General features: G+C 39.4%; 4 protein-coding genes across 5 annotated transcripts; 2 read left to right on the top strand and 2 right to left on the bottom strand.

Moving 5' to 3' along the window:
* The first annotated feature begins 2,435 nt into the window (after positions 1-2,435).
* On the top strand, positions 2,436-4,208 carry LOC112187918 (pectate lyase). The gene is made up of 3 exons (XM_024326884.2): positions 2,436-2,634; positions 2,766-3,420; positions 3,522-4,208. The coding sequence occupies exons 1-3, from the start codon at positions 2,453-2,455 to the stop codon at positions 3,987-3,989; spliced, it is 1,305 nt and encodes a 434-aa protein (XP_024182652.2). The 5' UTR covers positions 2,436-2,452; the 3' UTR covers positions 3,990-4,208.
* A 788-nt stretch (positions 4,209-4,996) lies between these two features.
* LOC112187917 (FACT complex subunit SSRP1) lies at positions 4,997-10,854 on the bottom strand. 2 transcript variants are annotated; one of them, XM_024326882.2, is made up of 16 exons: positions 10,693-10,854; positions 9,618-9,803; positions 9,158-9,263; positions 8,585-8,721; positions 8,267-8,350; positions 8,077-8,171; positions 7,810-7,918; positions 7,505-7,591; positions 7,297-7,389; positions 6,982-7,179; positions 6,741-6,886; positions 6,503-6,653; positions 5,891-5,989; positions 5,627-5,809; positions 5,375-5,453; positions 4,997-5,297 (listed from the first exon to the last, which is right to left on the bottom strand). In XM_024326882.2, exons 1-16 carry the CDS (start codon positions 10,744-10,746, stop codon positions 5,161-5,163), a joined length of 1,944 nt encoding a protein of 647 aa, XP_024182650.1. In that variant the 5' UTR covers positions 10,747-10,854; the 3' UTR covers positions 4,997-5,160. The 2 variants fall into 2 exon arrangements, with proteins under 2 accessions (XP_024182650.1, XP_024182651.1); XM_024326883.2 differs by having other exon boundaries at positions 5,627-5,806.
* A 2,619-nt stretch (positions 10,855-13,473) lies between these two features.
* Positions 13,474-15,285, top strand: LOC112187482 (AP2-like ethylene-responsive transcription factor At1g16060). The gene is made up of 5 exons (XM_024326291.2): positions 13,474-13,870; positions 13,958-14,046; positions 14,162-14,235; positions 14,325-14,452; positions 14,575-15,285. The coding sequence occupies exons 1-5, from the start codon at positions 13,540-13,542 to the stop codon at positions 15,210-15,212; spliced, it is 1,260 nt and encodes a 419-aa protein (XP_024182059.1). The 5' UTR covers positions 13,474-13,539; the 3' UTR covers positions 15,213-15,285.
* Positions 15,286-16,306: 1,021 nt separating this feature from the next.
* LOC112187481 lies at positions 16,307-18,666 on the bottom strand. The gene has a single exon (XM_024326290.2). It carries the CDS (start codon positions 18,592-18,594, stop codon positions 16,552-16,554), a length of 2,043 nt encoding a protein of 680 aa, XP_024182058.1. The 5' UTR covers positions 18,595-18,666; the 3' UTR covers positions 16,307-16,551.
* Positions 18,667-19,554: the final 888 nt, after the last annotated feature.

Here is a 19,554-nt window from a genome sequence, read left to right as displayed (position 1 = left end):
TGGCTAAAAATTTACAGAAGTGTTCTATATATTAGAACCTTAAAACTGAACAGTTAAAATGTAAATATGTGATCGAAAAGTTGTCAAAATATGAAAATCTGTTCCTTAGCTAAGAAACGGACCTCCTTAGCAATATATATATATAAATTCTATCCAGAGCGGAGTTTCGCTCTGAAATTAAAGTGTGAATTTCTAGTTTTTAGTCTCTTTTCGGTCACATATCTACATCTCGACCGTTCAGTTTTTAGGTACTAGTGTATATATCATCTCTGCAAATTTTCAGCCAAATTGATGATCGTTAAGGCATTGATTACTGCCTTAAAGCTATTACGGTTCAGGTTGACAGATTCAGTCCGTCGATTGATTTAAGTGAGTTAGATACCTTAACGATTATCAATTTGGTTGAAAATTTACAGATATGATCTTTACACTAGTATCTAAAAACTGAACGGTCGAGATGTGGATATGCGACCGAAAAGCGACCAAAAACTCAAAATTCACACTTTAATTTCAAAGCAGACCTCCGCTCTGGATAAAATCTGTATATATATATATATATATATATATATTCTTCCATATTTAGCAAATGTAAAAACAAAACAAGAAATAGTCAAAATGGTGGAAATCGATGAAACCCTTCAGCCTGGTCCAGGCATGTATATGTATGAAACTTTTGGGCACGTCGAGATCTCATAGCTTTTTTCATTACATATCCATTTGCAATAAGCACAAGTGCCCTCTAATTCACCACCTTACTAAGTAAATAAAAAGCAAGACTGTATTGTTGATTTAATATTGCTTTGATCCAAACAAAATTGCAAGAGTAAGAAGAAGCAGGTTAGTACGTAGTAGTCATTGGCATCAACGGTGCGCCACGGAGGAGGAGTTACAGACTTACAGGCGCCGATATCGTGCTATGTGTACGGAGTTGATGATCAGGAGGAAGAAGAGGAGGAGGAGGAGGAGGATTGCAGAGAGGGTATGGCTGCAATTGTACCAGGTACCAGGTAGGACATCCAAATTTTGTGCGTTTAGTGGTGGTGGAGTTCAGTATGTGCAGGGGAAGGGCAACTTGGGAAACATGAATTAATGGATTTGTACGTTGCATATATACTTTGCACCAGTTTGCTTAGTGATTTATAATGTGTACCCAATTTTTCCAATTTGTAGTTCTCTTGTAGTTTCCATGTTCTTGCAGTTAATATATATATATATATATATATATATATATATATATCTGGTAACAAAATTACGTGAGGCTTCTTCGGTTGAGCCCCAAAGTATCCGATTGAAATAACATGGTCTACCTCAGGTGATGCTAACCCTTTGTTAATATTTAAGAATTGGCCATAAACTAACAAGAAAATTCTATGGTACATTATTGTACCAATACATCAAGTAGAGTAGATTGGATACAAATATAGACTAACTCCATGCATAAGTAGACTAGATTGACTTAATATTGAGCTAGTCTACCTCTGTTAAGTTAATTTACTTGATATATCGGTACATTAGTGTACCATAGACGAACTCTAACTAACATTTGGTCTAATGATTAAAATATTTCTCTCATACAAAATACAAATGCAATTAGAGATCCAAAATACAAATACAATTAGAGATCTAAAGTATATGAATCACTCATTTCCTTTAAATATAAATAAAATACCAAGAATTAGAGATCCAAAATACAAATACAAATACTAAGAATTAAATACAAATACGATTACAGATCTAAAATACAAATACAATTAGAGATCTAAAGTATATGAATCACTCATTTCCTTTAAATATAAATAAAATATTAAGAATTGGTGCAAACCAAACTTCTTTTCGGCCTTAAGTTCCAATGCTAGATCACGTATTTCCTGTGTCATGTACGTATTTTACTTATTTTATATATTTTCAAAGAATGAACGGCAAAATTTGGTTATAACTAAGCCATAGAATTCCTGTGCTAATTAAGCACTTGAACCTAATTAACCAAATAAGGTTGAGCTAATGAGTGGCGGTGAAGTCCCAATGACCCTTAATTAGTTAATTTCCTCACATTTCATACAAGAACATCTAGAAAATTAACAGTTGGAGCTAATTTTGAACTGCATGGTTCTCCACCTTATACGCATCTATTTTCAGAAGAGCCATGCCTTGAGTTGCTTATATAAACATATGATTTCATTCATCGACATTGGCCAGGCTATACTAATAGTTAGTAGTACTACAGTATCACACCATTTCTCTTCATAACCTTTATAGGCTGGCAAGGTCTATCCGGGCTCAATCAGATCGATCTCTAATAGACCTTGACCATTAATAAAAAATAAAAGAAAAATATATAAAACAGAAGAACTTGTTCAAAGTGTCCTAAGAAATAAGAACTAGCAAGATAGAAGAGGGCATATTGTAGGTAAGAACCCAAATGGCGTCAATGAAGGTCAGTTTAGTGCTGTTTATGTGCTCATTCTGCGTAATACTTCCATGCCTAAAAGCGGGCGCAGATTCCGACAATAGCACAATTGCGGTGTTCGATCCTGTCCTTAAGGAGCGGGAGCATCAGGCCGAGGTAGCTGCCCTCCAGGCCTATCAACCCAACCCCGAAGCAGTTGCAGATGACCTACTTCAAGATGTTGAAACGTACGTACATTCTATTGCCTTTTTCTTTAATATAAATTGAGCTTTACTAGTACTAATGTTTTACAAAAAGTGTCTGAACCGCATGTCTCACCTATATTAAATTTCTGGCTCCGTCACTGTTTGTAATGCAGGATTTTGGAAGGGACCAACACCACAAGGAGGCATCTTGGGCATAAGTACAAAGGCCCATGCACGGCCACAAACCCTATTGACCGGTGCTGGAGGTGCAATAGCGAATGGTCCAAGAACCGGAAGCAGCTCGCCGGTTGCGTGAAAGGGTTCGGGCACAGGACCCGCGGAGGAAAGCGCGGTCCCATCTACGTCATCACCGATTCCTCCGACGACGACATGGCAAACCCCAAGCCAGGAACTCTCCGCCACGCCGTGATCCAAACTGGCCCACTTTGGATCATCTTCAAACACAGCATGACCATCAAGTTGAATAAGGAGCTACTTGTGACCAGCCACAAGACCATCGACGGCCGTGGCGCCAACGTTCACATCGCCCACGGTGCCGGAATCACCCTGCAGTTTGTCCAGAATGTGATAATCCACGGCCTTCACATCCACGACATTGTGTCGGTCGGAGGTGGCCTGATCAGAGACTCATTGGACCACATTGGACTTAGGACCCAAAGTGATGGAGATGGTATCTCCGTCTTTGGATCCTCTCACATCTGGCTCGACCATCTCTCCATGTGGAACTGCTACGATGGGCTCATCGACGTCATCCAGGGATCCACCGCCATTACCATCTCCAACTGCCACTTCACTCACCATAACGACGTACGTAATCTAATATTCCCTCGACTTCGTCTTTTTTATAACTTTTTTAGTGTAGACTTTGTGCTTATGTCTAAAATTAACGTACGTATGCATGCATGCAGGTGATGCTTTTCGGAGCAAGCGATATATTTGAAGGCGACAAGATCATGCAAATCACGGTGGCGTTCAACCACTTCGGGAAGGGCTTGATCCAGAGAATGCCAAGGTGCAGACACGGCTTCTTCCACGTTGTGAACAACGACTACACCCACTGGCTCATGTACGCCATTGGAGGCAGCTCACACCCAACCATCATCAGCCAGGGCAACCGCTACGTCGCCCCACCAAACCCTGCAGCAAAGGAGATCACAAACAGGAACTACGCAACCGAGGATGTGTGGATGACATGGCAATGGAGATCGGAAGGTGATCTAATGGAGAACGGAGCCTACTTCCGCGAATCTGGAGTGCCGAGAACGGGCGGAGAGTTCAGCCGCCATGACATGATGAAGGCAAAGCCAGGCACATTTGTGAGGAGGCTCACACGCTTTGCGGGTACTCTTGGATGCAAGGTTGGTAAGGAATGTTAACAATATAGTATGGGGACTGCAGGCTGCTGTAAAGGGATGTGTCTACAGTCTTGCAGTACCCCCTAAATTAGTTGAAGAGTTGCCAAAATGGGGGTTGTGATGTTTGCAACGCACTCCGGCCCCTTGAAAGGTTTATGTTCTCTTCTCTGTGATTAATATATTCAATGTCGATATTAAGTAGTACTATTACTAATATATATGTTCATCTTTTACTATTAACGTACATTGCAACTAATACAATATGACTTGAACCCGCACAACGTAATGGCGGAGGGAATCCAATTCCCCATTATCTAAACTAAAATAAACAATCAGTACATGCCTTGAAATATGAGTTTCAATATATATACATATATATATATATATATATATATATATATATATTCAATGAAAGAAAGAGAAGAATTCGGCTAAAAGTAAAAGCAAAGAAATGGATATAGCAGTGGCTATAGCAGAAACTATTAAGAAAATAGTATAAAGGATCTAATTTATGATGTTTTATAACAAGAGTTGAAAAGTTTAGGGTTTTGCCTAGCCACAAAACTAAGCGAGAATTTGATTAAAAAAAAAAAAAAAAGAAGGGTTTTGTTCTCAAATCCTCTCTATTTGTTCTAGATTCCACTAGTGATGGCTATTGATCAAGAATAAGGAATTGAATTTGGTCTGGGAATTCAAAATCAAAGTGTTTCGGCCGTTCAAATTCCAGCAGAGTGAAGAGCATGGTGGAAATGAGTTTTCACTTTTCAGGACCGGAGACGGAATGGGTTGTGGTGCACCAATGACAGTGAAGAGCATGGTGGAGACGCTCTGCTTCTGGTTGGGATATCAAAGTAACGCCTGTATAGGCGGAACTTGGAGAAGGAGCATCTCTTAAACAAAAGCCCTCTGGATCCCTCCCAAAATCCCGGTTTTTGAAATCCCTATCTCAAAATTTGCCAAACAAGGCATTTTAGGCGTGGGATTTTGATATCCCACCAAATTGTCATCTCCCTCATCCAAACACTGGCTTAGCAATTGCTGTCTTCAAGCACTAAAACTAGATTTATAAGCAAACTAGTGTAAATCGAAACATGGTATGTTCATAATACAAGAGGTAAACAAAAATCTACCATACACGTTAAGTATACCACTCGAACAAAATATAAGTGGCTGATTTGATTCTACTTCAAATCTATTCGCTGTCAGATTCATTCCCTGAATCCACATTCATGGGTTGGGGGGTGTTACTCTTGTTGTAGCCACTAATTTCATCCTTGTAGCGTAATTTATCTTGACGGGCCTTTGCTTCATATGGTTCTTTCTCCTCCGCTGCAAGGTGGACAGTAAATGTTATAATCAACAGAACTTATCAAGTTTAAACAACAATTACTCGGAATCATATATACCTGACATCTTCTTCCACTTGTCCCCAAGCACTCTTCCCACATCCGTAAATGCAATCCCGGGGTTGTCTTTCTTCACATTCTGTGGTCAATGCAAGTAAAGATAAGCAAACTATCAAGTATTAATAGAGATAAATCAATCCACTTTAGTGTTGGTTAAGGCAAAATAGGGTGGGTGGCAGATGGTGTAAAATCACATCAACAGAAAACCTGAACCATTTACAAAAGCATCTTGCCAAACCAAACCAAACCCACCTCTCTCTCCATCTGTGAGAAGAACATGAAACCAGACATCGCTCTTTTTGGTGCATTTGGATCCTTCTTCTTTTTCTGTTTTTTCTTCTTTGGACCATCTTCATCGACCTCTTTGGATTTTTTCTTGGAAGATGGCACCTTTGAAGTTGAAGGTTCTTTCCTGGGCTCCTTTTTAGCAGGCTTCTAAAATTGGCAGTTCATGTAATGTGAGAATAGCTTGTATGATAACAATAAGTAAATTCACATGTGATAAAAATCACTTGCCTCTTTCTCGCCTCCACTTTCACTAGCATCAGAATCTTCACCCCCAGAATCATCAGTTGGAGAACCTCCATCATCCTTCTCAATAACAAAATCTTCATCCTGCCAAGTTCATCATGTTTAACAAGCTTGGACTGAATTATCACGACATTCAAAAATAGCATGGAAATGGCACCAGATTGACATGTGGACAAAAGGGTACTTGCAAACATGCACACAAAAATAAATAAATAAATAAACACCAAGACTAATGACACCCAGAGTAAAATCACCCAGGGATGTTGTCATGAAAATACAAAATACGCAAAACTTTCTTGATAAACATACACAAGCTGGTTCTAATGCATATTTTTGTGTAAAACTATAGAAAGCACTCTTACACTTGCAAGAGTTGAAAACAAGTGTCTTACAGTAAAAGTTCAAGCATTTTACAATTTAATTCTGTAAAGTTAAACCCAAATGGCAATATTAGTACATCCAATCCAAAGAGAAGAATTAAAAAAATAATAATATAAGATAACAGAAAAGCTTTAACTCTTCATCACTATCATCCAATGATTCCAATCCATAGAGAAGATTTAAAAGAAAATAAATTAAGATAAGAAAAAACTTTACCTCTTCATCACTATCTTCCTCACCAGCTTCATTCTTTACGCGAACAAGATGTGGGTCAACAACAGCATCATCATCTGCCTCTTCAAGAAGAGGAGACACACCATCTGTTACTTGAGCATCTCCTAAGTTCATGATTTTGATACCCTTTAAACTGAAGGAGAGGTAAAATGTTTAAAGATTTGTATGCCAACAATGCAATGAGGTGCTAGGGAAAAATAATTTTGGTACTCATACCAACCTGATGAAGTCAAAAAGAGTATGATATTCATTCCTCTGAATGTTTCTAAACAGATGTTCTTGCTCACTTTTAAGTCTGATAAGAAGATCAAAATAATGCATATTTGAGCCTCCAGCACCATGCCTCTCAAATTCCACATAGTCAATCTAGTAACAAACAATAATAAGAAAAAAAGGTGAGGTTCCAAGTAATATTAACCGGATTCTCGACAAAAAGCAATATATTGGATGGAAATTCTTACCACATCATGAGTAATAAGGGTAGGAGGTTTAGGTAGGAAAAAGAAGCTCTTTTCCAGAGGATATAGAACTCCGTCTTCAGCTTTCAGTGAAGACTTCACAGCATAACCATCTTGACAGCTGCGGAACTTCCCTGGTTTAGTAATTTTGGCACCAGACAATCCATGCAGTATTTTGGTGAACACATCATGAATTAGTCCCTGTTATTGAAAGCAAAAGTTATTCATTGTAGCTCATGTCATCAAGCGCTCTCACTACTAAACAAATGAAACAACTGTATTGCATTGCAATCTTTGGGGACAGGTATGAACTATTACCTTATAAGTTGGTTCTAACTTGTCTTTGTACTTGCCGTTTAAAAGGTCATCACTTATTGCCAGTTCACTTTCAACTACATATTCAGTTTCAAACTTCACAAGATAGGGCAATAAGTCAATGAAAAGAAACAATAATCATCATTGTTATTTGATAGGAAGAAAGCAACTATGGAAATTAGGATCATTGAGGAAATGAAACAAACAATACCTGCAAAACAATGTGTGGATACAGTGTTTGTCCTTTACGGATAGGCGGATCAAGAGTAACAACAACAAAGGTATGTGGCTGGTTAGACTGCACAAACAAAGAAGAAGCACTTATGAAATCTCAACAAGGCCATATGTTCTACGAATGAAATGATTGTCATGTTGATAGTCCTTTCAGCCATTGAAAAAAGAACTAACTAAAGTGCATGAAATAATGTCATTTACATAGACAAGTATGTAGGCAAAGCCATCAGGAAGAAGAAACATGTGAAGAACTAAATATTAGTGCCCAAGATATGAATAAACCTTAGGAAGGAGAAAGAGGCGAACAACACTGCTGTACTGAATTTTGAAATCATTAGCCTGCCCTTGCAACCGCAAGAATGAAAGATGAAGTTCAACATTGTAGCGACCCCTACATTAGGCAAGTAGTTATATTAGTGTGACACCATAAATGGAAAGAAATGGAAGCACCAGGACTTAGAACTATAATATAATAAATGCAGATGGTGCGTGTTCTTGCCCAATGGTGCTGCAAGTGCAGTATCTCTAATATTTTCAGTCACATCTTACCTTGGTGTGAGGACTGCAATACTCTCAAATGTGACAACAGCATCTTCACCTCCAGCACCAACATCTGCCATCGACATAATTTTGTCACGAAATACCTACAAAGATTGATTGAGAATTTATAAGTAAATCAATCACAAGATCAATAACAACGACGTACAACATTCTATCAAGTGACAAGAAAAACACCAACCTGAGCAGGAGGACGATTCTCATCACCCATAAATTGAGTGTTGGAGTTGGGAATGTGAAAAGTTACTTCCATCAAAGAATCTTTCTGTGACGATAGAATAAACATTAGTAAAAAAAAATATATATAAGCCAGTAGTGGCATGAACGTACTAGCTACTGAATAGTAATTAAGAAATATAAATTATGCAAAGTTGCGCTTTTATTTACTTCTTATTATCTGTAATGACATGAATACAAACGTGGAAATATATATATATATATATATATATATATATAGAGAGAGAGAGAGAGAGAGAGAGGGGGGGGGGGGGGGGAGAACCTCGTTTGCTCCAGTGGTGTCATCCACATGGAACTCTAAGGTGACGTCGTTTTTCCCCTGAAGCTGTGTTTGTGAGACATCAGCCAAAGATACCTCAAATCCTTGCTTGGAGTCAACCAAGAAAGACAGCATATTATCTGCAAATAGCCATAGAAGACGTGGAAATTACTCAAAGTGACATGTTGGCAGCCTATGGCCTTTTAGAAACCAGTCGTGCAATCAAGGGAGTCATACTGGAAGAAAGACAATTAATACTTCAAAATAGAACTTCACAAAACCATTCAACAGAATAACAAATGGGTGCAAAAGGAAGGAGTCATGTTTTTAATAAAGAAGACATATGATAAGCTGGAAAAAAATATAAGTAAATAGAAAATGAAAAGAACATTGCAGTGAAGCTTCTACAAAGCTGAAAGGAAATTCCCAACTTTAACACAATGAGTCCACATGCCAAAAACCATAGAAAAAATTTACAAGAAATGTGTGACTCAGAGCCAAGGAGTGCAAGAAAGATCAAATATGTGGGAAGATTAGTTGCATTGGGCAACTTGAATAGAAGAGAATATCACTAACCGCTTAAATCAACTTCTCCCCAGTTACGCCCACTGACAGAAAGCTTCTTCTCCTCTGCTACTATTCCGAAAGTAGTTTGGAAATAATTGGTTAAAGTAGTGACATCCTACAGCAAAATTATAGAATAACAGAGAAAGATTAGCACGTTGTTTGCGTTCCTGCACAACTTTTTTTTTTTTTCCTTTTCAATATAATGCATGAGCTCATTTTTATCCCATCAAAAGGGCCACTAACATGCATCAGATGCATGGAACCAGACACTTGGTTTGACCATTAGTAAGTGAGGGACAAGTTTTTTTGTGCTTAGTTTGACATCTTACGGAGAACTATCTTTACAGATATTAAACATAAACATAGAGAAGTATAAGTGAAGAAGTTTTTGCAAATGCTCAATCCAGTCATAAAACTTCATCCACTAAATGTAAATGTACAACACAAAGAGGGTGGATTGAACACTAACCTGGTCTCGAAATCCAATGAATTTATAGTACAACCCATCTTTAATCCGAACACCAAGTTGATTTGTCTTTGGGACCTTCATCCATGTCACTCCAACAATGACCGCCTTATCAACCTCAATTGCTTTCCCACCCCCTTGTTTCTTCCACATAATCCCTCCTGGATGTATTTTTAGCTGCCCCGGATTCTGTTTCATATATCACAAACGAAGATTGTTACAACAGTCACACTCACAGATTTCCACTTCCTCACCTACTAGATGCCCCTAGCTCATCAACAAAAACAAGTCTGTTTTACCAATTGAAATACATAGCTTTCAATAATCTAGGAAGACAACTCGAGGTGGTTCAAACCTTTTATGACCATTTCTCATAAACAAAGGCATAGAATTTGAGAACTCCATCAATACTTATGAAGTTATGAACCTTCCACAAAATGCAACAACTTGCAGTTTCTTTTCTCTTCTAAAACACAGACTGATATATTTATCTCTAGTAATCAAAACTTAAACAAAACAAAGAACTAAAAAAAAAAAAAAAGTTAAATACATACACGAAATATCATATTTGATGTAGGGTTTCAATTTTATGATGAACAAAGAGAGTGGAATGGGTCTTATCTTTCAAATTCACCATGTCTGAATTCACAATCCGAAAAAGCAAAAATCTAAATATAAAGTCAGAAACCTATCTAATCCAATAAAATTAGGGTTCCAAAAGAGCGAGACAAGGAGGAAAACGCAATCTTGTTCCCAAACCCTAGGATTCCACTCGGGCAACAAAAAAAAAAATTCAACCAAAAACTTTCTCCGCAGACAAGCACCCCAAATCCACAGATGGATAGCTTCAGAAACTAACAAATTAGGGTTTCGGCAAATCCAAAAAGGACATCAGAATCCCCAAATCATCGTCTACCGAAGCAAAATTGACGGAGACCGCCGACATTGGAGAGCTAGGGTTTCAACATCGAATCGAAATAGGTCTTTGGAGAACGAAATCGAAGAAAGAACGCCCAAAAACTAAAGCTTTAGCTAATCAAAATCGATGAGAGAGAGAGAGAGAGAGAGAAGGACTCACAGTGCCGCCGCGGCCGCCGAGAGAGATGTTATTGAAGAGATGGACGTCCGACATGGCTCGCCGTCTAGGAAACGGAGGCTCCGAGCATAGACAAAATGAGAGAGAGAAGAGTGAAGGCAGTGGAGGGAGAGTTTGTGTTTTTGAGAATGAGGGGTTGGGAGTGTGAAGGGGAAGGGGTTTTTATACACGGAGGGTGGAACGCACCGTTTTGCTCAGCGCGCCAATTTTAGTTATTTACTTCTTTTTTTTCTATTTAGGGAAACCCTACTCATTATTATTATTATTATTATTTTAAAAAAAGAAAAAGTTTAGTACTTTATCAAGATATTTTGGAGAGATTAATGTAACAAAATGTAGAAACTTGTGTATTGGGTTTGTGGGGAGTGTACATTTAGCGAATTCATTTTCTGTTCTGAATAAGAAATTAGAAATGATATATGGAGGCTTGCTTGCTTGCATGCATTTGCAAGACCAAAAGTCAAGTTTGTTTTTCATGACCATTGTATCATCCATTCATCCTAGTTTGAATCTTGCATGGGTGTGGACTTAAAGGGCAAAGGCTCCTCAATAGGGCCCTTCTCTAAGTAATAAGTACATATAAGATAATAAAACGGGTTCATCGTTTTAGTGAAGTTTTGGATAAGTAATTTTTGAACAAATTAGTAAGAGTTTGAAGTCGGAGAGTGGCTGGATTTTGTTTAGTGAGGCTAATCCGTCCACCCTCATAATTTTGTATATTTTATCTCGGAGTTATGAAATCCTCTTATTATCTAAGTTATATTTTTTTCTTTGATATATGTTAGGTAGATCTTATTTCAGAGATAGCTGATTGTCTAGTTAATGTCTACAAAGATTAGAAGTCACAACTCATATTCAGGTCTGAGCAGACCGGCCAAGATCAACTATGCAGTCTATGTTTGAACTAGCTATTTTTATCCATCATAATGGATGAGGTTTGAGTTGAATCTCCTTCCCTCAACATGAAAAAGAAAAACTAGTTGAAGTAAAAAGTGAATCCATGGATTCACAAAGTATTTTCTTAAACACCAGATGAGCAGAGATTACTAGTCTTTAGACAGCAACATTTGCAATCAAACAAGGAGTCATGAATCTTGATCAGGAAGACTAGCCATGCATTTTTTGATGGAGTCCTTCATCAAATCCTCAGGATCTCAAGCCTCAAGCTCATCAAATCCTCACTGGTTTTGAGGAAGATGGGGATCTCAGAGTACCACGAACTCGAAAAAAATGACTCCTGCAGGAACTTCAGCTTCCCTTAAATAGTCCATATCCACTTCTGTTATTGGTAGGTATTGCAAATATTTAATAACTTAAGCAACAAGAAAATTGTTGTACTTATGGCATCTGATTCCTGATTTTCTAGTAAACACCGTCGTTTCAGAAGCGTGAAGGGAATAAACTTTATACCAGCCTCAAAAAGCGCCAGATTCTGATTAGTTTAATACCAGACATAAACACAACAAAATCTGCGATGAAACCTATGGAATGAAGTCTTGGAATATCAACTGTTTATACTCGAAAAACATTCCGTTTTCCATTTCTTTATTGATAGGAGACAAAGCTTCAAGGACATTAATTCCCGATCTTTCTTGTACCAGATTGACATTCAATGGGTTGATTAATCTCCATGAAATGAACTAGAGCCAGTCAGTATCAGAGACCAAGAGTCAGAACACGCATGCATTCTGCCTTTATCTTTTTGTGTTTGTCGAGTCTTGACCATGTTTGGTGGGGTGGTAAGGTTTTGGTCTCATATATAAGAGGTCAGGAGTTCGAGCCCCATCAAGGGTGGGAATGGGGTGGGTTTTTATAAACAAAAAACAAAAAAACAAAAAAAAAAAGTCTTGATCATCACCTTCAAGGCAGCTGCCTAGAAAGTTGTAGTTAATTGCCACTGAAATTTTGTTACCTATATGTATTTGAGGGTAGTTTTCTTGTAGAAGGAGATGCCATTTCTGCTTTTTACTTCATATCAGTTTATGAAATGTTGCATCAGGAAGAGAGATACATCTATGAGATAGCTAGACACCAAAGGATTTCTTGAATTTCACAGAAAGTGGATGTTACATGAGAGAACCATCGGAGGAGGTGTCGAGCATTTTTTTCAAGGAGTTCGAGCATCACTCAAGGGTGTTTGAGAAGATACAACTCGAAGGGAGCTCGAATGGTGATATTTATAAAACAGACCAAGTTCGGATCGTTCAAATATTTGTTGTTCTTAGGAAGTTCTCTTAGGTACATTAATGATTCAATGTATTACTTCCGGTACTGGCTAGTCTAAGTGCATGAAGTTGGTCTACCTTTCTAAAGATCTACCCTACAGATCGAGAGTTAATGTAGTAATACATCAATGCATTCGACATTTCTACCACTCAACCAAAAATATTTCCAAGATTTTGAAAAGGTTGGTAAATTACTAGGACTATTTTTACAATGGTCCAGAAAACCCTTCTAGGATTGAGATGGTATGAAACTTACCCATGGTATACAGTGGCAGACTAAACCGACCAAACCGGCCCTATGGGCAAGTTGATCCGAAACCAAATGGAACCACAAAACTTTTGGATCTTGTAGGGCATAGTAAACAGTGTGAACATTGAAATTCTTCGGTACCATCGTCCTCTTTGTTTACTGTTATAATACTAGTTGTAGCAAGTTAGCAACAGAAAACAAAACAGCATGAAGACAAAACAAGCTCACAAGTTAATGAAGTTATATATACACTCAAAACATCCTTCCAATTCAGGCAGCCACAGAAAAGAAGAACAAGCATTGAGTTTTAACAGAAAGGAGAGGAAGTTCAGAAAATTCATCTGCTTACAAGAGATGGATCAGCAGCTAATGATGGTGAAGAATGAAGAGACCCCAGCTGGGAGGCGCCGCTTGAGCACCGCTGATCGCGAGGCAAACCAGGCAGCACGGTGTGTCAAGAGACGCCGAAGAGACCCAGCTGCTGTTGCTGTTGACATTAGCAAGAGTGAGCTGCCTCTGCCAGAAAAGCCAGCCGATCCAGCTTCTGCAGCTACCACAATGAAGAGAAGCTCAAGGTTTCGCGGCGTCAGCAGACATAGGTGGACTGGCCGATTTGAAGCTCACTTGTGGGACAAGCTTTCTTGGAATATAACACAGAAGAAGAAAGGGAAACAAGTCTACCTTGGTGAGTAACATTTTGCTACATATTGCCAACTCAAACTGAATCACAGAGAAAGGGAAACTTATTAATCAACTTTTTCTTCTTTTTTAGGGGCATATGATGAAGAAGAGTCTGCTGCAAGAGCCTATGATTTAGCTGCACTCAAGTACTGGGGAACCTCAACTTTCACAAACTTCCCGGTATGAACATCAGCTACTTATAAGAGCTTTATCCATCAAAAATTCAAAAGAAAGCGCGCTTTTAAATGACCTTAATGTACAAAAATCTGATCTAACACCTTCACGCTGTTTACAGATATCAGACTATGAGAACGAAATTGAGATCATGCAATCTGTAACAAAAGAAGAATATCTGGCCTCTTTAAGAAGGTAGAATTCATACATATAAATTTCTTTTGTCGAAAGAGTTTTTGCACCGAGAAATTTCCCTGATGAAATTATTTGTTCTTTTGTTTCAGAAAGAGCAGTGGCTTTTCAAGAGGTGTGTCCAAGTACAGGGGAGTAGCAAGGCACCATCACAATGGCAGATGGGAAGCAAGAATCGGGAGAGTTTTCGGAAACAAGTACCTCTACCTTGGCACTTACAGTAAGTCATCTTATTTCAAAATTTGATTTATAACATCATGCAGCATCCAAAATCGAAACTAAAAAACACAAGGAATAGAATTTAGGCACCTTACATAGCAATGCGTCTTTATCTTGTTGCAGGCACCCAAGAGGAAGCAGCTCGCGCCTATGACATTGCGGCAATTGAGTACAGAGGGATCAATGCTGTGACCAACTTCGACTTGAGCTCTTACATTAGATGGTTAAAGCCAAAAGTAGACAGCACAATAGCAGCTCAAGAATTAGAGACAGTTGCAGAGCCTGAGAATATCCCATTCATGGCCAGCAACTACATCCCAACAGAGGAATCCCCCTTGTCACACACAAACCCTTTTGCCTCTGACTACTTGACCTCGCCAAAGCAAGAAGTGTCCAGGAGCAACGTCCCTCTCGACTCAAGCAGCAAGTCATCCTCTCCAACCGCACTTGGCCTCCTCCTTCAGTCTTCTATATTCAGAGAACTGGTTCAGAAGAACTCGAATTACTCGGAGGATGAAAGCACCGATGGAGAAGAACAAAAGAACCAAGCACAAGGTGGGAGTGACGACGAGTATGGTGGACCTTTTTCATATGAACGAATTGGGGCCAATAGCCCGTTTGTTTCCTCTACCAACAGGGAAAGCATAGAACTGCAAGAAAGAGAGCTCCTTCACTCCCCATGGAACAGCTTCGCAAGCACGATGCTGCTTAATCAAACAACAAAAGCAGATGCCTCAGAGTCTCTGTTCTTCTTTTCTTAGCAGGCAATCGATCAGAAGTACTAGCTTCATATGGAAGAATTTTTTTTCACTTTTTGTAAATAACAGTGGCCCATCTAAGTAGATATATCATGTCAACTTTCTTGATCATGCGTTGCTTGCATGTAATGTTTTGCGAAATGAAATGTTTGCCTGGTCCTTTGGATTTTGGAATTTCAATCTCTCCTTACTATAGTTTGTCAATAAGACTCCATTCAATATCAGGAAACAGAACAGGCATAAATGATTTCTGGTTTGCTTAGTTGAATAATTGAAACCAGTAAAACAATGGTTCTGTTCCTTCTGAATGACCAACGGGGGCAGTTAATTTCAACCTCTTTGGACTCTGATTTCGGTTCTGACAGTAAAAACTGAGTTTCAAGTTCATTTTTAATCATTTGACATGAATTCTGCACAATGAACTTCCATTCAAACTTTGAAACCCCGTTGAAATAGTCGCCTAAACTGAAAACCCACCTTAGAGGACGGCATCAGATCCATTGTTGTCTTGGGGCGATGAATTTAATATGAAAAAGGGAAACAACCCAGAAAAACTTTAAAGCCAAGTCCAAAACAAACTAAGAAAAAGAAACACCAGCAAAAGCTAAACTAGAGCATCAAAACTGCAACTAGGCCCAGGGTCAAAAGGAAGAAGCAGAAAGCAACAGGCAAAACACCAAGAGGAGACTACGACTCTGTTGACAGGGGAGTCACTGGATTTAGGAGTCTCAAGTCTGCATCTACGACTCTGTTGACAGGGGAGTCACTGGATTTAAGAGTCGCAAGTCTGCATCTAATAGTAGAGACAACGGTTGCAAGTCAGAATCAGTCCTATGAAAGTATTCTACTTACAGAGCTATTCAACTCTATTTCAAAAACGGAACAGAAAAGGAAAAGAAAAGAAAGCTATTCAATTTATACATATTACTGCGATAGTTGTGTGCACAACCCGCATACAAACATAGCACAATGCTAAACAAGTAGTTTGTAAGACAGTAACAGCTGTAAATTCCAGTTATTAAAGAACATGCATGATCATTTCTAGTGATGTTCCCATGGATGTCGATCTAAACAAACAATCATTTTAGACTAAACCACACCACAGAAGTTCTCCAAACTACATACCATCAGTGGTTATTCTGCAAGTGTTGAAATCACAGTTTGCAATTGGCAGATGTCATGAACTTAAGAAATAAAGGGACAAAGAACAATACAAAATACAGTGAAGTTTCAAGCAACTAAATACTAGTTCCTGATCTGATGAAGTTCCTTACAGAAGTACATGTGTTGTATTGCATTCAAAAGATACAAACCTCATTTCCTCTATTTCCTCTAAAGAGCTTCAAAATTGCTTACTCTTACTTCTGAATAGTTTGTGTTTTCTAGAACTAATATAATAGCCAAGAAGGAGAAGCACTGCAACCATAAACACAAAAGACCACGGAAATGGTGGATCCTTGAAACATACAAGGGATGCCTCCAATTCCTGGGAGGCATGATACACAATAGAGTGGATAGCATATAGATCATGATCTGAGGACCTCATATAGTATAAAGCCATCTCAAAGTCTAAATGTGACATTGCAGCAACTGCTTTGTCCAGCTTGTACTTGAAGAAATTCCACCTTTGTACGAACTCAACATGTCGATTACGTTTCAGGAGCTTTCTCTCCCCACCATGTGCAGCTATGGATTCAAGAACATCTACAGCACTTGATATGCTGTAATTCAGTGATGTCAAAAGAACATTTCTCCGAGCAGCATCCTTCTGTACGAATGATAGTGATGAAATCTCCGAGAACGGCCCAAATGGAGTCTGCCCAACACTCCACGTGTAATCCACCAACGTAGTATTGTGCCTAGGGCTCCACAACATATGAGTCGGCGACACTCCCCACATACTCTGTAAAATCGAACCAACAAGTGGTCTCTCAAGCTCCCTCGTCTGTGTAAACACATGGCGGCCATTGCAGCTATAATCACTCACAGTCTGTGTGTTCCTGGTCCTCACTGCAATCACCATATCTCTAAAAGCAACAGTTTGGTGATACCTATCGAGCAGCAACAGCATGTGGTAGTCCAAATCAAACACATACACAGGAAGCACCCTGCCAAAATCCTCCTCAGGAAACCCTGCCACTCTCCTAAACTCATCAGCAGAGTCTGACAATATCTGATGCAATCTCTTCGAATCCAAATACTCACTTGCAATCAACGTATAGTTATCAAACAAGAACCTCGACGTATATGAATTAATCGACCTGGCAATAGCAAATGAACATATCGGGCACTCCGAATACTTCACCTTATAATTCTTGAATCTCAAAGACTGATCCCCTAACAACAAGCCATTATCCTTAGCCTCATCCATAAAGGTCCTCTCAATCGATTTCCAATCCAAACCACTCGAATCCTTACCACTCTCACCTCCATAAACATGTATAAACTGAACAATCAAAGAATTCTCATACTGAACAGGAATTCTCAAAGAGGGAACAAGAAGAACCTGGTAAGCACTCCAAACCAAGGAAGCCAAGTCCGCCAGCAAAGCCTTCTGAGCTTTGGGCGAGCCGTGCAACGCCGCCAGAGGATGAAACTCGCCTTTCGGCAAGACACCGTCGCCGGAAAGCGCCGGGCCGTAGTCGACCGGTCCGGCGCCCAAATCGATCCAAATGTAGCGGTCCGACCCGGTCCAAACGCTGCCCAAGCACTTGGTGAAGCCAGGAGAGGAGTCACCAGATCCATAGCTGTAAGCATAGCTCTTGGATTGGGGCCCCAAATCCAAGAAATAGAGGTAAACGCCGTGGACCGGCTTCTCTTTGTCGAAGTCCTGCTTGATGATCCGGTCGATTGAATCGTAGGCGACGGAGACGAGCGGCGATCGGAGACTGGCGGGGGTATTGGCGAGCTCGGAGGCTAGGGTTTTGGAGAGCTGAGAGGCGAGGGAGGGGGAGTGACTGACGTCGAGGTGGAGGGAGTGCTTGACGGCCAAGCGGTGAGAGTCCGCGGCGTCGGCGGGGGTGATGACGTGGAAGTGATCGGAGGTCTGGGAGGCGGAGAGGAAGGAGGAGAGGAGAGTGGCGGAGGAGGAAGGGAAGGAAGGGCCGACGAGGCGGACGTGGAGAGAGAGAGGGATGGTGAGGGAGAGGATGGAGGAGAGAGAGTGGGAGAGAGACGGCGAGGAGAGAGAAAGGGAGTGGCGGAGAGTGGAGGAGAGAGACTGGAAGGAGTCGTTGGAGGCTTGCCGGTCGTAGCGGGACTGGTGGGTGAGGAAGGTGTCGAGGCCGAGAATTGGGGCTGAGGTGGAGGTGGAGGTGGCGATTAGGGTTAGGAGGAGTAGGAGGGTGGTGGTGGTGGCCGTGGCGGAGGACATGGTGGTGGTCATCGACGTGACCGTGGACTCTGGTTGGGACTGAAATGACAAAAGTGGGAGCTTTGTTGGGGTCAATTGAGCTCTTTGGAGTGGTGGGAGTCTAGTCTTGTAGAGTAAAAAAAAAATGAAATTTCACAGTGGAGTAAAAGTTTAACTAGCCTCTTCTAATTTTACTTTCATCCCACACTTTGACGACCTGAGTCAAAGAATGAACACAAATAACTACGAAGAGAAACCTCTGACACAACTTTCCCTCGGCTGATTAAATCTAGAAAGAGAAACCTCTAATACAATTTTCATTGGGCTTATCAAATTGAAACGTTGGACAAATAAGAAGGGGGAGACAATCAGACAATGAGATCAAATTGAAACGCTATTAGCCTAATTAGTAATTTTTTGTATTATACGTAAATAAAAATGTATTTACGTTTTTTTTTTAAATACTTCCATATTTCATATTTTTGAAAGGAACTTGTTAAATTTCCCGTATTTTTAAAGCCAAAAGTATTATAAATGTACTATACACGATTTTTACTTTTTTTTTCCCGTATTTTACACATATTATTGAATATAAATGAATATTTTTTATTAAAATTTTTAATTATTTAATTAATTAAAAATATTTTGCCGAACTATTTGATAAAATGTCCAAATAATACACGTACGTATTTTTTGCGTACTATACACGTCCCATTTTTTACTAACTATGGCTATTAGTAGAATGACCCAACATAGCAATAACATCGACAAGAAAATTAAGTTCTTTGTACATATCCAAATGCTAAGGTCGTTCATTTTTTTAGTTTTTTTTTTTAGGCCCCCAAATAGATAATATGTATATGTGTATACAAACATAAGCATAGTTCAAAAATCTCATTCCAAAGTTCATACCTACAATCATACGTACCATCATCAAACTCGATACATCTACCCTACTTATAACCAAGAACACAAAAAGTACTAAGATAGTGA

This window comes from Rosa chinensis, chromosome 2, assembly GCF_002994745.2.
Source record: "Rosa chinensis cultivar Old Blush chromosome 2, RchiOBHm-V2, whole genome shotgun sequence".
NCBI lineage: Eukaryota > Viridiplantae > Streptophyta > Magnoliopsida > Rosales > Rosaceae > Rosa > Rosa chinensis.
This window is presented reverse-complemented; position numbering and strand designations above follow the sequence as displayed.

What these genes read in the sequence shown, in the direction of transcription:
- LOC112187918 (XM_024326884.2), top strand. Translation starts at nt 2,453, where the DNA reads ATGTGCTCATTCTGCGTAATACTTCCATGCCTAAAAGCGGGCGCAGAT. An exon ending in CTACTTCAAGATGTTGAAAC is followed by an intron (nt 2,635 to 2,765) that starts GTACGTACATTC and finishes TTTGTAATGCAG; the next exon opens with GATTTTGGAAGGGACCAACA. An exon ending in ACTTCACTCACCATAACGAC is followed by an intron (nt 3,421 to 3,521) that starts GTACGTAATCTA and finishes GCATGCATGCAG; the next exon opens with GTGATGCTTTTCGGAGCAAG.
- LOC112187481 (XM_024326290.2), bottom strand. Translation starts at nt 18,594, where the DNA reads ATGACCACCACCATGTCCTCCGCCACGGCCACCACCACCACCCTCCTA.
- LOC112187482 (XM_024326291.2), top strand. Translation starts at nt 13,540, where the DNA reads ATGGATCAGCAGCTAATGATGGTGAAGAATGAAGAGACCCCAGCTGGG. An exon ending in AGGGAAACAAGTCTACCTTG is followed by an intron (nt 13,871 to 13,957) that starts GTGAGTAACATT and finishes CTTCTTTTTTAG; the next exon opens with GGGCATATGATGAAGAAGAG. An exon ending in CAACTTTCACAAACTTCCCG is followed by an intron (nt 14,047 to 14,161) that starts GTATGAACATCA and finishes CGCTGTTTACAG; the next exon opens with ATATCAGACTATGAGAACGA.
- LOC112187917 (XM_024326882.2), bottom strand. Translation starts at nt 10,746, where the DNA reads ATGTCGGACGTCCATCTCTTCAATAACATCTCTCTCGGCGGCCGCGGC. An exon ending in AAAGTGGAGGCGAGAAAGAG is followed by an intron (nt 5,810 to 5,890) that starts GCAAGTGATTTT and finishes TGCCAATTTTAG; the next exon opens with AAGCCTGCTAAAAAGGAGCC. An exon ending in CAAGTGGAAGAAGATGTCAG is followed by an intron (nt 5,298 to 5,374) that starts GTATATATGATT and finishes TCCACCTTGCAG; the next exon opens with CGGAGGAGAAAGAACCATAT.